The following is a 16,973-nucleotide window of genomic DNA, read 5'->3' as shown; positions in this document are numbered from 1 at the left end:
TTTCAGGTAAAATTACTTACATGCTTCCTACCACTAAGATTATAATCAGATTTTTACATTTAAAATATAAACTGCATAACTACTTTCTGTGTTCAGTGGAACAGACGTGGTATGGAGCCAGCATTGGGTCAATATTCGAGCGCGCAAAACAAGCTACTCACGAGTGAAACATGTGCTTTTACACGCGCAGATTCAATCCCCGCGAGCCGCTCCCTTCTATTGAACCATACACGGGGGTTTAATGTGTGCACCAGAGTCAAAAGCACATTTTTCGCTCGTGAGTAGCTTATTTTGTGCACTCGAATATTGGCCCAATTCAGGCTCCATACGTGGCTTCTTGTTTCAATAGACGATCTTTGGCAGGATTATGTGACGGCTGGAGGGGGCGTGGCTCCATTATTGTGCAACATACTACCGCTACGTCACCACGGTGACCGAAATGTCATTTCTCCAGCTGTAGTTTCCTCCCAAAAAGAATCGTGTGGAGAACTGCCGAGGATCATAAGACAGCGCTGTATCTAAATTAAAAACCAGGTGGGTTACTGTAAAAGCTGCATGAGGGGATATAGCAGGGATGGTTTACATGTCATGTGCTCCTGTCACGCTCCTTCAAAACAAGATAGTAACTGTGTTTTGTCTTCCATCACTCAAACCCTGACTTGATTTGCTTTTATTGATCAAAACAAATATTCAAACATACCTGTTTAGTTCCGGTGTGTATCTTTGATGAAACTTTTCCTGTGAGCTACCAATCTTTTCTAAAATGCCTCTATATGTGTTGTCAGTAATTAAAAGCAACTGTGTAATATATTGATTTTAGGACTTTATGCATATTTTGAACTCTGTCAATACTGTTTTAATTTGAAATGGTTTTAATGTATTTGTTGTAGATTTGGATTCTTTGATAAGATGTATTGATTGTTTAAATGTAAAACATGACAAAAGAAATGTGTGTTCAGTAAGTTTTGTCTTACAATCTGTTTAAAGCTTTAATATGTTGTAGAATAAACAAGGTCATTTTGGTATTTAAGTCAAGGTCAGCTTCCTTGACGAAAAGTTAACTTCTAGAAATACAGCAGTTATGAATTGGTGACATTGACATTTCTTTACAGTATGGACTTTACATAGCAGAACTTTCAACTTTGTGGAGCTTATGAGACCCAGTCCCGCTCTTAGTAATAAATGTTATGATCAGTCTGTGACATATCATATAGCCTATAGCCTTCATGTGTTCTATCTCACCAGCAGCCAGATGGCTCTTTTTCTCCTTCGTTTGAAGACAGGCCCTTGAGAGGCCATCCCTCTCACACTTGTCAAGGACAGCTGACTACAGGGAAGCAGGAATGAAAGTGTTCTCTGTGGTTTTAAACATCATTTTCTCTTGGGTCTCGCTGGTCAGTGTGGAGTCATTCATGTTTCGCAAGATGTTTTTGTGTTATATCAAGGTGGACTGGGATGTGTTCAGGTAAAAGAGTGGCACTAAAGGAGACAATTGAGGAAAAGATTTTTAGGGGATCAGTTTTGTTCAAAATATTCTCAAATGTTACCTGAAGTGACTTTTTTTTCTACATTGTTCAATTGTATTTTAATGTATGATCTTTATGTTGTGTATATAATGGTTGTCTTTGCTCACAGGAAATCTTGACATTTTGTTTCTTTTTCAACTTAGTTCAAAAGTATCTCACATGGAGGCAGCGATCCGCCGATGCCCTTTCCTCACTGTACTTCCCGGTGTTCTGCATCTGGCTGGGAAGGTGTCGCTGGGTAGATATGCCCAAAGATGCCCCGTGATGACGGACCTGGCCTCCAGACCTTTGGCTAGAGCGCTGTCCTCTTCAGCTTCTGTGTCCAAAGGCACAAACATAAATGATGGTCAGTTGTAATGCATCCTATAATATATGATTCACGCTTACCGAATCAAATGATTTAAATGTCAACAATAATTATTTTGTAGACAGCTTATGATTAAGTACTGTGTTGCTGTCCCTAGATCAAAAGCATGTAGTCAAGTTGCCCCCAGGTCACGTTACGCCACCTGCTGGTCAAGCTGCAGGCTCCAAATGCCCTTTCCTGGCTTCAGAAATGGTGCAGAACAACAACAGGGTAGTGAGAGAGGCCCGCATGGAGCTGCAAGAGGATGTCTACGAAATGGACTCTGTGCGCACAGGTAAGCAAACACACAGCCACACCTGTAATTGAATACACATACAGTCAGTTTTGTCAGTTGTAAAAGGTCATGGCTTGGAGTCTACACACTCTTGTGACATGTGCATAGCAATTTGATGTCATGCATTTATTTAGATATCATTAATAGTTTGCATCTTTCTTAAACAGGGAAAAAAGATCTGGATTTATCAATTGTGGATCTAATCCAGGCAGACATAAACAACACAACGACACCAAAAACGTTTTTTAAACCTATATCTTCCAAAGTGTCTCACCTGCTCAAGGACAATCTGCCTGAGGGTAAGAAAGGAAATATCCGTTTTAATGGAAATAAACGTTACTTTAAAAGACTTTTGTTGAAGCATTTAAAATCCTTTTTCCATTTATCGTCCATCAGCCATCACCTTCCAGTATGACAAGTATTTTGAAAAGGAGATTGAAAGCAAGAAGAAGGATCACACATACAGGGTTTTTAAGACAGTGAACAGGCGGGCCTCCTCGTTCCCCATGGCAGATGACTACTCAGAGTCTGTTTATCCACGCAGAGACGTGTCTGTGTGGTGCAGCAACGATTACCTTGGCATGAGTCGCCACCCCAAAGTCACCCAGAAAATTATGTGAGTTGGCGCACTGATAAGGGATCCCCATAATCCTTATTGATCAGAAATCATATGAAGATAGTGATGATTTTGGACCAGCCTGATAAAAAAAACAAGAATTAATATGTTTTTATCTTTTTTACTTAAAGGGAGACTGTAAGAAAGCACGGTGCTGGTGCTGGAGGCACACGAAATATTTCAGGGACCAGCAAATTTCACGTGGAACTGGAACATGAGCTAGCTGACCTACACAATAAGGATGCTGCACTGCTGTTCACTTCCTGCTTTGTAGCCAATGACTCCACGTTGTATACCCTGGCAAAAATGCTTCCAGGTACATTAAATTAAGTTAGTAAATATTACAACATGTGACCCTTAAGTTCCATTTCTTTGTAACTTTTTTTTAAATGTGTTTACTTCTCCAGGTTGTGAAATTTACTCTGACGCTGGCAACCATGCCTCAATGATCCAGGGTATAAGAAACAGCAGAGTCAAGAAGTTTATTTTCCGTCATAATGACATCAGCCACCTGCAAGAGCTGCTCGAGAAGTCGGACCCCTCCACTCCAAAAATTGTTGCCTTTGAAACGGTGCATTCAATGGACGGTAAGTGCAAATCTCTCCAGACAGTGCCAGGAAATTGTTACTACTTACTTTTTTTTTTTACAAGCCCAAAATAATATTACTCAAAATTAAGAATAAGCAGAAGTGTGCTTTCTACAGGAGCTGTGTGCCCACTTGAGGAAATTTGTGATATTGCCCACAAGTTTGGTGCCATAACTTTTGTGGATGAAGTCCATGCTGTGGGCCTGTATGGACCCAGAGGAGGAGGGATCGGGGACAGAGACAGAGTCATGCACAAGATGGACATCATCTCTGGTACCCTTGGTGAGTAGAACCCTCAATAATAAGGGGAAACAAATCCTAACACTCTTACCAGTTGCATATGTGCCTCTCTGACTTGTTTTGGGTTTTGTTTCCAGGAAAGGCATTTGGCTGCGTGGGTGGTTACATCGCCAGCACCAGCGCCCTGGTGGACACAGTGCGCTCCTATGCTGCAGGCTTCATCTTCACAACCTCCCTGCCCCCCATGGTGCTGGCCGGGGCAAAGGAGTCTATCAAGGTCCTGAAAAGGGAGGAAGGCCAGGTGCTCAGGAGGAAACATCAGAGGAGCGTCAAGCTGCTACGACAGATGCTGATGGACTCGGGCCTCCCTGTGGTCCACTGCCCGAGCCACATTATTCCTGTTCGGGTAAGGAAAATAATAACTGATCCAACAAACAGGTGCTGATGCAGAAATGTGAAGCTGAACTATAATATTTGGCAGGTGGCAAATGCAGAGAAGAACACTGAGATCTGTGACATCATGATGTCACGTTACAACATCTACGTCCAGGCAATCAACTACCCCACTGTGGCCAAAGGAGAGGAGCTGCTGCGCATAGCACCAACACCACACCACACTCCCCAGATGATGTTCTACTTTGTTGGTATGCCCACTTTAAGTGATGACACTTATCGTAATATCTACAAATATCCGAGGTATTTTGTCTAGGGTTTTGCACTCCTGAGTATATTACATTTCGGGTGAAAGTAAAATTCTTTAAGTGGAGTTAAAAAAGTTGCATTATAATATAGCTACATTAGAAACAAATTGAAACACAAATTTGAAACATAAATATTATGTGTTAGGTATATCTTGTATCTATAATGTATGGCTAAGATTGTTCACTCTCACTTAGCTTATTATTTCTCTGTTTTGTCTCCACAGACCGGCTGGTGAAGACATGGAAGGAGGTGGGTATGGAGCTGAGGCCGCACTCCTCAGCAGAGTGTGACTTCTGCCAGCAGCCTCTTCACTTAGAGCTGATGAGTGAGAGGGAGAAGTCCTACTTCACAGGCCTCAGTCACATGATATCAGCGGTAGCCTGAAATCGCATGAAAACACTTATTCTCAACAAGCATTATTCTTGAATTCAAGCTATTTATTGTATTTATATAAAATATATATTACTACATAAAAATGTTCTGTGTCACCTTAATAATAAATATGTGGGTTAAGTGTACTTATGTGTGCTAACTCTTAGATGAATTGTTTATGACTTCATACATTTCTAAAAAACATACTTTTAAATATGTTTTCATGCAGATTTTACTTCATGTTGTCACGGGTTCAGCTAAAATTCGACCCAAACGCAGTAGGACACAGGAGGCAGGTAAAAAATGAAAACAAAAAGCTGATTAAAAAAGAACAGGGACCAGACTAAAGCTAAACAAGTACAGACCGGAGGACAGGGACAAGAGCAGGAACACAGGCAGGAACTCTGGGAAACTGGCTGGAATATAGACAACAAACAGACAGAGAACATGGGTAAGACAGGCATACAGTATCAAGACTAATCACAGATACAGCTGGAGGGCAGGGGAAGAACAGGGGAAGCAGGAACAATCACACAGGTGGGAAAACAAAAAAACAGGAAGTAAAAGGAGACACAAGGAGAAAGTACATTTAAAAATAAAACAAGAAAACCTAACACCAGGATCATGACCAATGAAAGTTAATCATCCTAATAACAAACAAAGGTTTCAGTGCAACTACAGTTTCAATTAAATTATTTTGAATATGTTCTTCTATTGGTTAATTTAGAGAAGGGGGTTATACTAGACATTAAAAGCAGCAATCAAAATCATGTATTGTTTTATTATATTTTTTATGCTGCGTTTCTGGGTGGGTTGTCTTACTGATGTGTTGCAGATGTGCGTATATTGTGTTAAAAAAATGTGCATTTGCAAACATCTAATTTGAATAGTCTTTGTTGACATCTCATGCTACAATAATCGTCTAGTATACAGTGAAGGAGATAGCAGAGCGCACAAAATATAACACACTCACTCGTGCCCAGGGAACACATAGCACCTCAAATCATGAATATGGTGCAACCATGTGTCAAAAATATTGTTACATTTTTTATATACATGACACCCAGGATATTTGCTGCACATAAATGTAATGTAAATGTACACTATTTCATTACATGTAGGGCTTCTGGCGGAAGAATTATATCATATCAATTATAAAATTAAGAAATGTGGCAACGCTTACTTCTGCAGATTTTCTATCATGCAGATAGCATGTGGCTTACTAGTGTCATTTACTGATACTACACAAGTAAATGGTTAAGATTGTATCACAAACAACATAAAATACATAACATTTTGCAGCGTTTTTTTGGAAAATGTTGTAGTTCAGAGAAAAGGCAGAGATGCATCAATGGGGTTCATGTAAAATGAGCTTAAGGGCAGATTTGTGGTCCTTTGGTCATTCATTCATGAAATGCATGTAATGGCATTCCTTGTTTTCCCCACTTGGAGGCACACTGGGTCTCCTGTTGTGAGCTGTAAGGCTGTGATGCCATGCACCTCCTTCCTCTGCTGATGACTCATAGCTGGTGCAGCAGTCTTCCTCATGAGCCACTAGATGGTATCAAAACAGAACAGGATATTGTGTGTCCTATCTAAATAGCATGGGAGATCAAATTGGTTGTAATACATTGCAGAATATACACTTCAATGTGCCTTTGCACGTGTCAGTTTCCCATAGATGCAATGACAGATATTACAGAGCATTTTCAATGCATTGAACTATCTGATCATCAACGCAGCAGCCTCGTTATTTCATGTAGCCTTTTCATACAAGATTGAATCAACATTTCTATTGATGTTAGACATTTTCTATCCCGGCCTATGATTATCACGCTTAGATAAAACGAGTTCAATAAAAAGCCCTTTACTCCCACATGCAGGGAAACATCAATGAAAAGGAAGCTCTTTTCCCATCTGTCTCATCTCTGAATGCTTCTCACTGTACATCTGCACGTGACAGGGGTGTGTTTATGTGTCTGTCGTGTATGTGTGAAATCTCTCAAAGCAGCACTTGACATGCAAAAACCTGGCATTCTGTTAAGCAAAGACCATCCTCTCTTTCCTGAATAACCATGAGCTCACGTTTGGAGCACATTATGTAACCAGAGTGCTGGTGGAAGGGGAGCTGTCAGGTGACCACCATGATAGTTAAAGCCCAGCCCACTCACAACATGAATCAATACTCCAGTTAGGTGCTGTGTTGATGTATTTGATTTGGATTTCAAATCTTGACCCAAATTCAGAGGGTCTTACACAACTGCACCATTTAATTCTTTGATTTAAATAAAAAAACAAGGTAATCATCTTACCGACTATAATTATTGTTTCATGTATAGTGAATCGAGTAAATCTAAATGCCATAAGGTATTGTTGGCAGGAGCTTTTCTGAACGTTGTTTGACATCATTGTCACACATTATTACCTCCATCAATCAGTGCATTTTCTAGATACAGGCTTGTTTTTTGCCTACTGCAAGAATAGTGAGGGAAGGTCTAACACCTCTACACCTCCAGGAGGATAGTTCATCTGTAACCACAGTCATGTGGGTATGAGGGACCACAGGAGGTGTATTTGTGTGTGTGTGTGTGTGTGTGTGTGTGTGTGTGTGTGTGTGTGTGTGTGTGTGTGTGTGTGTGTGTGTGTGTGTGTGTGTGTGTGTGTGTGTGTGTGTGTGTGTGTGTGTGTGTGTGTGTGTGTGTGTGTTGGGGTTTTCACACCCTTTAAAGTATCTGGTGGTTGGATGTTGGAGGCAGGTGCGGAAATTTTGCTGTGGCGTAGCGGGGCGATGATATGTTGCCTGTTGTTGTGTGAGATCAGTCCATGGTTGAGAGCGTGTGTGTGTCTGTGTGTGTGTGTGTGTGTGTGTGTGTGTGTGTGTGTGTGTGTGTGTGTGTGTGTGTGTGTGTGTGTGTGTGTGTGTATACACAGGTTTAGCTCTATTCCTCTTTCTGTGTTAATCCCAATGCTCTGCACATCTGTGTCTCCCCCACTCACGTGTGCAGGCAGATGAGCTGCATGGCTGGATTCCCAGTACACATCTCTCTCTCTCTCTCTCTCTCTCTCTCTCTCTCTCTCTCTCTCTCTCTCTCTCTCTCTCTCTTTCTCTCTCCCTTATTCCTCCCCATTCACCATTCACTTGCAGTATTATTATACCCCTCAGTAGCAAATCATGGGAATGTTGTGCCTGCATTGTAAGGAAAGCTTATATTGCACAACAACATGCTTGCAAATTCCATTATGTGGTCAGTGGTCACCATTTAATATAGCGAGTTTCCTTGATTGCGTCACCTTGTAAATACATGAAAATGAAAAAGGGGGCATAAAAAAGGTGTTTCTAATACAGAAAAAAAAATATTACCATGATGTAAGAGGATAACATGTTCTGCTGTTCTTCTGTATAAGGATGCATCACCACTGTAATGTACTCATCAGTCTGAAACAGTTGAGTTTGTACATCAAATAGGAAAATAAATGGATTCAACACATTTGTTGTGTACTGAATGGAGGGTCTGATTTCATTGTAAATACTGCAATGCACTTGCAAACCTGTGTAGTAAACTGTAGTAAACTTAACGTTTTGTAATAATAGTAAAAAATAAAATTAGTAGCAACATAACTAGTATTGTTAGATAGATTTTCACAATAAAGGACATGTATATTAAATATATGGGGCCAGCTGAAACAGTATAGCATTAACATATACAGTATACAATAGGATATCTGTTTTGAAATGGCATCATTAGAACATTCAGGTTAGTTATTCAACATAAATCATAATATGTGCAATCCTCCCTACAGTATGTGTTTATTCTCAAAATATAAGTATCATGAATATTAAGAAATGTTGTTACAATAAATCAGGCAGACCTTGAGCCCCTATGGAAAAATGTACAGTAAGTAAAACAATTAATCAGTAATAAAGTTACACAAGGTCACTACAAGGACATTTGAAAGTGTTTAACATAACTCATTTACTCCCTACTAGGTAAACTACTGGAATCATAATTTGTAGTTGTGAGTGATAATAACCCCCTTTAAAAGTTATTATAAACTTGCTATGATATATAAAAAACACTGGTTTAAAAAGATGATAAAGGTGATTGACAAAATGGTGATTGGCTAAATAATTCCATAGAGACTTACTTATAATAAACTTTGTGATATTTCTGCTATGACTTTAAATCATAAGAAATAAACTCCTCCCTCTTGAGTTGGTCTACTGTCAACTAAAAAAAAAACCTTCCATGCATCGGAATGGTAAGACGAGAATGTGCATGGAGGACCCTGGTACGATGTGGAGTGGTTGAAGAGTTGATGAAGAGGCTATAAATCATTCACGTTTAAACTTGTGTATCGTAAATTAAAGTGTAATCAGGTCTCCTTCAGCCCCGGGGCAGGTCAGACTCACTGGCTGATGGAAATAGAGAAGAGGAAAAAGGGGAAATCTCTTCGCTGAAGCGCAATGCACTGGCCGAGACACATTTAACGCTTCTGTTTTTTTCCGGGTGAAATGTAGTTTATCGTCGACTGGTGGACCATGTAGTAAGTGTTTGTGCTTGCATGTAGTAGGATATTGAGTCCGATATGTCTAATGTGACGACGAGTAAAAGCGTGGAATGGCTGCAACTCGAGTTAGAGTCCGGAGGCACTTCTCTGCTCCTGCTGGACTGCCGTTCACATGAGCTTTATGAATCATCTCACATAGAGACTGCCATAAACCTGGCCATACCGGGGCTGATGCTCCGGAGGTTCAGAAAGGGCAACATACCTATCCGGACTATCATCCCCAACCATGAGGATAAAGAGAAGTTCATAAGACGGTGCAAGACGGACACGGTGGTCCTGTACGATGAGAGCACCGAGGACTGGCAGGACAGCGGAGCCTCAGTTCTGGGTCTACTTCTTCAGAAACTGTGGGAAGACGGCTGTAAAGCGTTTTACCTTCAAGGTAAATAGTTATGCTGTAGAAGTAACCCTAACAAGAATGACATCACACATTAATCATACATATAGGTACCTTAACCTTGGTTACAGTGAGTCTGTTTACTAGAAATAATAGAAAAACACCTAACTGACGTCACTGTACTATAGTCGCTAAATGTTGTACTGTCAGCTCTAGAAAGCTACTTTTGCGAAAGCTTACCTTGACCTGGCAGCTTTTGTAACCTTTATTAAAGTCTAATAAGCCAAGCAGAAGTTTCGTTACGGGAATTCAACTTCCACATACCGACATTTGAACCGTAAAACGAGACAGTAGCGTGTATCTTGCTCATTGTTCTGTTTTAAAGTTACAAACGTTAACGTTAGTTCACCCTGTGTTTTGGGTATGCGGGTTGTAAGCTATTCAAAACTTTGTGTCACTGAGATTCTCAATTAAAATTCCAAAATGGCTGCGCCATGTTTTGCTCTAGCAGGAACAGGCATGCATTTCATGAATGGTTCTTTTTGGGGGGAACTTCATTTACTTATTTACTGCTCTGCTTCATTACCAAACAGTATTTTTGGCATTAAAAACACGGTTGAAATAAACAGTTAATATAAGGTGAAGCATTTATGTATCTGAATATAAAAAAAATCTATCCTGTTGATGTGACTTTATTAACTTGTGTTTTGGCTCTTGTCCAGGTGGATTTGTAAAGTTCCACACAGAGTACTCTGAGCACTGTGAGACCCTCATAGACAGCTCCTGTCCCAGCTCCTCTCCTCCGCTGTCGGTCCTGGGTTTTGGAAACCTCAGGATCAGCTCTGATTGTTCCGATGGGGAATCTGACCGAGAGCCGAGCAGTGCCACAGAGTCTGAGGAGAGCCCCATCCCCAGCAATCAGCCCGCCTTCCCCGTCCAGATCCTTCCCTACCTTTACCTGGGTTGCGCCAAAGACTCCACCAACCTAGACGTGCTGGGCCAGTACAACATCAAGTACATCCTGAACGTCACACCCAATCTCCCCAACATGTTTGAGCATGAAGGCCACTTCAGGTACAAACAGATCCCCATATCCGATCACTGGAGTCAGAACCTGTCCCAGTTCTTCCCAGAGGCCATATCATTTATAGGTGAGTAGGTCAATAGCTTTGTTTAGTTTAATACACACACACTTACAGTTTGAAGAAAACATGTGTTATTGGTATTAGTATGTGTGAGTGTCATACTGTAAATACTGTACCTTTTATATATTAATTTTATTTAATGGCAACATCATAATCAATTATCAATCAATACTTCTGAATCATTATTGACATAATTATTGTGTAATGGGTTTTTTTTGGGACCAGTGGGAGTTTTTATATTCTTTTTTTTAATAAGAAAATTGTGGTTAACACTGAAAGACATGATGTTTCCTAACTCACCACCTGTGAAATGTGTTACCAACTGATGTAAAACAATATGAATTTGATACATAGCTACAACACATTAACTTGAAAGTAAACATATCGTCTTGTTTTTGGTTTCACCACAAATTATGTTTCAGTTTCAGTTTTAAGTCGTTGACTTTTGCCACCTCAGCACCTGAAACCACAGCTTGTTCACTTGTTTGTTTGGTGGTTGCAAGACTTTGTATCATGAACATGTTTCTAAAGCTTTTAGAGGTACAATGAGGAAGGAAATGTTGTTTCCACTCTCCGGAGCTTTTTTTGTATGCAGGGTCACAAGTCAAGGCTGGTTTGGTTGACATTTATTTGCTAATGTTAGTATTTAGGAATGCAACAACAAGAAACAGATATTGGATATTGGGCCAATTCTGACAAATAGATTAATTAAATTTTAATAGAATCCAATTTTAATATGAAGTCTGATTACATGCATCAGCATCACTCTGAGGGAGCTAACATGTCAGCTGTTACAGGTATTTCACGCCTACTGCCCCTCGCTCGTGCATGATGTACTTTGCCACCATTATTGTAACATCAACATGATTTCCTGTATGCTCTAAGAGCCAGAATCACAGTGATACCTTAACTTCATACATTCCTAAACATTATAACACAGGGAAATATGAATCAGTGGAAATATTATTAAGAAAAACAACTTGCCGCTGCTGACCATTTCTGTTTCTCTCACAGACGAGGCTCGGTCTCAGCAGTGTGGCATCCTGGTCCACTGTCTGGCCGGCATCAGTCGCTCAGTCACTGTGACCGTGGCCTACCTGATGCAGAGGCTCAACCTCTCTCTCAACGACGCTTATGACTATGTCAAGAGGAAGAAGTCCAACATTTCTCCAAACTTCAACTTCATGGGTCAGCTCCTGGATTTTGAGAGGACGCTGGGGCTGAACAGTCCCTGTGATAACCGCTCCACCAGCGAGGAGCAGCTCTTCTTCACCACGCCAACCAATCACAACGTCTTCCAGCTCGATACGCTGGAGTCAACATGAGGATGGATTGGACAGCCTTTGGACAGTCGTTTCCTGTGGTGTCGTTGAGGTTCTCCTGAGTCTCTCGGATACCTAACAAGCTGACACAAGCAGTAAGTCAGTTACCCTATTTCTGCACCAAAAGGAGCTACGTTGATCTCTTCAAGTAACACAGAACGTGATCCATTAAATCCAGCCTGCCTTAATTTCTAACACAAGGAAGACTTTTGCTACCCATCATACATGGCATTAATCAATGGTCATGTAAGACCATAATAACAGGACATTTCCTTACTTTTCTAATAACTCTAGGATTGTTGTTTGTTATTCACCATCTGTAAAGCAGGTGTTAATGTATTTCTTTCAGTTTATAGTTTTGACTATTGCCTTGATGGTCTAACAGGGTATTCGGCCAATCAGAATGTTTTCATGGGGACCAATCCAAAATGTTTTGATGGTACTCTAATCTGAGAGAAATAAGCTATTACAGTGATCCAGCTTTGAATAATTGTCCAGTTTTTCTTCACAGCTCACTTGCAGCAGAATGGAGTTACCACAGAAAGCATTTTGTTCTTGTACTTTGCATCAGAATTCAAACTTCTGGTCAACACCTTGATGCTAAATCTTTAAATACAAGATCAGGTGGCCCCTTTCTGTTCATACATATTGTTTACCAAAAGCACCCCTGTACATTCTATTGCTTATAGCTGTTTTATTTGCATGTGATTATGTTCTACTTTGTTCTGTAACTTTAGCTCATATTTCCTTTTGTTGTTGAGGCCTTGACCATAACTTAACAGGAAATATAAGTACAGTATATGTCGGTTACCAGGTCGAGGTTTAGTATAGCATAGCTATGGCTTTTGCCCCGATTGAAAGGAACAAATGTGTAAGTAATCAGTGTATAAAGAAATGGATGTTCACCTTATTTCCTAGTCTTCCGTCTGCAGCTACTCCTCCTGTGGCACAATAATGTTAAGGGAAACATAATGTGTAATTAGCTGTTCTCTATTGCCAGTCTCGTCTCAGAACAAATGAGTGAGTTTGATGTATGAGAGGGAATGAAAGGAAAAGAGTTTGACAAATGTGTTCTTACCTCACAAAGAGACATTTTTCAGGGATTTTTATACAAGTCATCTGTATCTCGTCATGGCCTCTTAAAGTGCATCCAAGGGCTGTTTCGTTTGGTATGTTTGTAAAGATGTACATAAAATGTGGTTGCTATGGGGGACATTTTCTCAAAATCATGAAGGATGTGAAAGTGACCCTATTTTGACCCTTATGTATAGTGTATGTAAAGCGATATGTCCAAGACATTCTGTACAAGTTTATACAACAAATATATTGTATATTTTTACTTGAATGCTTTCTGTTTGTCTTTTTTTTTCACTAAGTGTGGCTAGCACACAAAAGAAAAAGGGTTTGTTTGCATGAGTCAGGAGTGCTCGAAGAAGTCAGAGAGTTATGTCCAGCCCCAAGGCTCTAGGTGTGGTCAGATGCCCGTTTTATGTCCACTCTGAAGCCTGGCTTCCTGTCTCCTGCAGGCTTTCTGACACAAAGGCAAGTGACAGAGCCAGATCTGTCAATACCACAATGCGGACACACCCTCTGCCAGTCAGTCAAACAGCAATTATAGGAAGAGGAAGATGACACAGCGTGTGCGCTACCGCAGACACTTCCGACAGCTCTCCTCTGCAACTTGGGGAGTGATCCAATTTAATAACAGGGTTGTGCAATAGCCATTTGAACAATGTATGCCTTAGTTAAACATATGTTTCAGTCTTAAATATGATTGAAAGTGCCCTTATATCGTAACCAGTGTTGGAAGATGTAGTCAGACTTTTACTTCTGTAAAAGTAGCAATATTAATGCATAGAAATACAAGTAAAAGCCCTGGATTCAACATCTTACTTATGCGAGAGTACAAAAGTATAGGCACAAAAAATATATATATATATATATAGAAGTACCAACGTTGATATGCAGTATGGCACATTTTAGAATCATTTATATGAAATTTTTATTTTATTTTGGATAAATTAGGTCTTCAATTCAATGTTAGACTTGGTAAAGGTGGAGTTTATTCAGATTATTTTATTAACTGCTGGTTAGCTAAATCTATAACAATATACCATGATGTATCAGTTGATTTATATTTTGTAATAATATTCTTAATATAAAAAGCTAGTAATCAAAGACAAAAAATAAATGTATTGAAGAAAACGTGTAGAAGTAAAAGATTAAAACAACAGAGTTGCCTAAAGGTAAAATACTTAAGTGATGTACAAGTAACTCAATGTTGTTTTCATTTCAGTACGTGATTAAATAGTCTTATATCTAAGTCTGCAATTTAAAAAGGGAATTATAAAATGTAAGAAAGTCAGTGGCAAAGGCAGAAATCAGTAATTACTTTACTGTATCACCCAATAATTACGCAATGTGAAGTATGAATATTTCCAAAGTTGCTGTAAGAAATACATTTTGTGTTCCCCTTCTGAGTGTTACGTCAAATGTATGCTTTGTTCCAGCTCCGTGAAATCCCGATTGCTTTGGTATTGTTTCTACCTTGTCGGGGAGATTTATTCATATGTTGTTCTCCAGATGACAGGGAAATGTGCTGTGAATTCCCTTCCCTGAAGAAATGATTTCATGAGCTGCAGCCAAGCTTGCTTAAGGGAGGGAAATGTTCTGTAGTTGATATGTGCATCAATTCACGGTCCAATAACTGTTACTCTGTGGGATTTAATGACTTCACTCAAACACTTTCAGCTTTGTGGGGCTGAGATGACCGAGAATGTTGTAGCAGGCTCAAACTGAAATCTCAGACTTTCACTGCAGCATATACAGCACATGAAGAGACTTGCCTATCTACACCTTGCGGAACAGATAATAAAAGATGTTGAGTGATGGGTTTTCCAGCATGACTGAACCCGGCTAGCCACATACCTGCAGGGCAAACCTATGATTAGGTCTGAAAAGAAACCCACGATAAGGCTGAGCCAATGGGTGGCTGAAGTGCATGAACGACCTGAGTTCACTGGCCAGGGAATATGGGAGTAAGAACCATTAATCACCAAGCTCTCAACGGTAACTGTCACTCTGCATCTATCGATTTGTATTTACAAACTTTTTTGTGCTAGTTTTTATTGCTGTTACGTGGAGTCTTCCAACAACCCTTAAATAAGACTTTAGTCATACCTAAAACAAGCTACCCTGCAGCACACAAAGTAAAAACATCCTCCACCTTTACCAGCTTTAAACGATTAATGTATTTATTATTTGAATCAAAACATATGGCATATACACTGCCTGGCCAAAAAAAAGGTCACACACTCCTTCCGCCTTTAGCTTTGATTACGGCACGCATTCGCTGTGGCATCGTTTCCACAAGCTTCTGCAGTGTCGCAACATTTATTTCTGTCTTGCATTAATTTTTCGCCAATATCTTGAATTGATGACGGGAGATTCGGACCACTGTGCAAAGTCTTCTCCAGCCCATCCCAAAGATTCTCAATCGGGTTCAGGTCTTGACTCTGTGGGGGCCAATCCATGTGTGAAAATGATGTCTCATGCTCCCTGAACCACTCTTTCACAATTGGAGCCCAATGGATCCTGGCATTGTCATCTTGGAACATGCCCACGCCATCAGGGAAGAAAAAATCCATTGATGGAATAACCAGGTCATTCAGTATATTCAGGTGGTCAGCTGACCTCATTCTTTGGGCACATTACGTTGCTGAACCTAGACCAGACCAACTGCAGCAACCCCAGATCATAGCACTGCCCCCCCACAGGCTTGTGACCTTTTTTTTGGCCGGCCAGTGTACATTATCTTGAAATGGATCAATCGGCACGACAAATATTTATACATTTGGTACTTTAAGTACATTTTCATTTTAATACTTTTAATACTATATTTTAATGCTTTTACTTTAGTTGCATTTTGACCGCAGGACTTTTACTTGTATTCCTACAGTCTGGAATTTTTTTAATACGCGGGATTCCCTTGCAGCTGCCTTTTTGGCTCCAACTGAGTGTCTCACCTGAGAGTTAAGCACAGCTTTGTAGTCATATTCTGTAATTATAAATAATTTTGTGTCCTGCTGCCATCTTCAAAAGCAACGTGTGCAGTCTTAACAGCTTCTGTTTTGCCCGTTACTTAGTTACTGAAAGGCAATCAAAAGGGGAATGACGCCTGCTCATGTAAGTAGAAATAAGAGAGAAATTATTATGAAGATAACTTTAGAGATAGAAATGTCCATGATGCGAGAAACATCCTAGTCTCCAAATATAGCTAAAAGGATGCCTGCGTGTGTTCCTGTGATTCACAAGTTTTTTTGTTACTGTCACAATATGTTTTGTGTGACATATAAGTGGAGTGTTTTTGTCCTGTTATGATCACCCATGAAGGGAAGCAGAGGCAAACGCAGTGCTTACTCAGCAGTAGTTCTGAGGAAGCAGATGTGCATGAGACTGACAGGATTTTAGCTCAGGGTGGGCATCTGTGTGTGTGTGTGTGTGTGTGTGTGTGTGTGTGTGTGTGTGTGTGTGTGTGTGTGTGTGTGTGTGTGTGTGTGTGTGTGTGTGTGTGTGTGTGTGTGTGTGTGTGTGTGTGTGTGTGTGTGTGTTTGTTGTGTGTGTGTGCAGAAGCCAGTCAGAGCTGGTTCACACCTGCTGTGGTTATGAACATACTTAGCATACTGCATGACTGACAATAATTTCCCAGCTGCTCCTGCCTCTGATGCACAATAACTGGAATAGTTAATTTATTCAGCTCACATTAGTTTAATAAAGGGATTCGGTCATTTTTAGATGAGGACCAATTCATCTTGTAGTCTCAGTTGAAATAATTAGTGTTTTGTAGGTCCATAATTACAGTTCTAATAGTTCCTATATTTGTGAAAGGGTCACCATTACCCAATTACAGATGAATG

General features: G+C 40.1%; 2 protein-coding genes across 2 annotated transcripts; both read left to right on the top strand.

Moving 5' to 3' along the window:
• Nucleotides 1-409: 409 nt before the first annotated feature.
• Nucleotides 410-8,152, top strand: LOC134875133 (5-aminolevulinate synthase, non-specific, mitochondrial-like). The gene is made up of 11 exons (XM_063899611.1): nucleotides 410-534; nucleotides 1,670-1,872; nucleotides 1,991-2,167; nucleotides 2,335-2,466; nucleotides 2,564-2,783; nucleotides 2,915-3,099; nucleotides 3,191-3,370; nucleotides 3,488-3,652; nucleotides 3,748-4,016; nucleotides 4,092-4,254; nucleotides 4,536-8,152. The coding sequence occupies exons 2-11, from the start codon at nucleotides 1,686-1,688 to the stop codon at nucleotides 4,694-4,696; spliced, it is 1,839 nt and encodes a 612-aa protein (XP_063755681.1). The 5' UTR covers nucleotides 410-534; nucleotides 1,670-1,685; the 3' UTR covers nucleotides 4,697-8,152.
• A 780-nt stretch (nucleotides 8,153-8,932) lies between these two features.
• LOC134868297 (dual specificity protein phosphatase 7-like) lies at nucleotides 8,933-13,402 on the top strand. Its single transcript, XM_063889329.1, has 3 exons — nucleotides 8,933-9,635; nucleotides 10,313-10,741; nucleotides 11,750-13,402. The coding sequence occupies exons 1-3, from the start codon at nucleotides 9,272-9,274 to the stop codon at nucleotides 12,058-12,060; spliced, it is 1,104 nt and encodes a 367-aa protein (XP_063745399.1). The 5' UTR covers nucleotides 8,933-9,271; the 3' UTR covers nucleotides 12,061-13,402.
• The last annotated feature ends 3,571 nt before the right edge of the window (nucleotides 13,403-16,973 follow it).

The sequence above is a fragment of the Eleginops maclovinus genome, chromosome 1 (assembly GCF_036324505.1).
Source record: "Eleginops maclovinus isolate JMC-PN-2008 ecotype Puerto Natales chromosome 1, JC_Emac_rtc_rv5, whole genome shotgun sequence".
NCBI classification, from domain to species: domain Eukaryota; kingdom Metazoa; phylum Chordata; class Actinopteri; order Perciformes; family Eleginopidae; genus Eleginops; species Eleginops maclovinus.
This window is presented reverse-complemented; position numbering and strand designations above follow the sequence as displayed.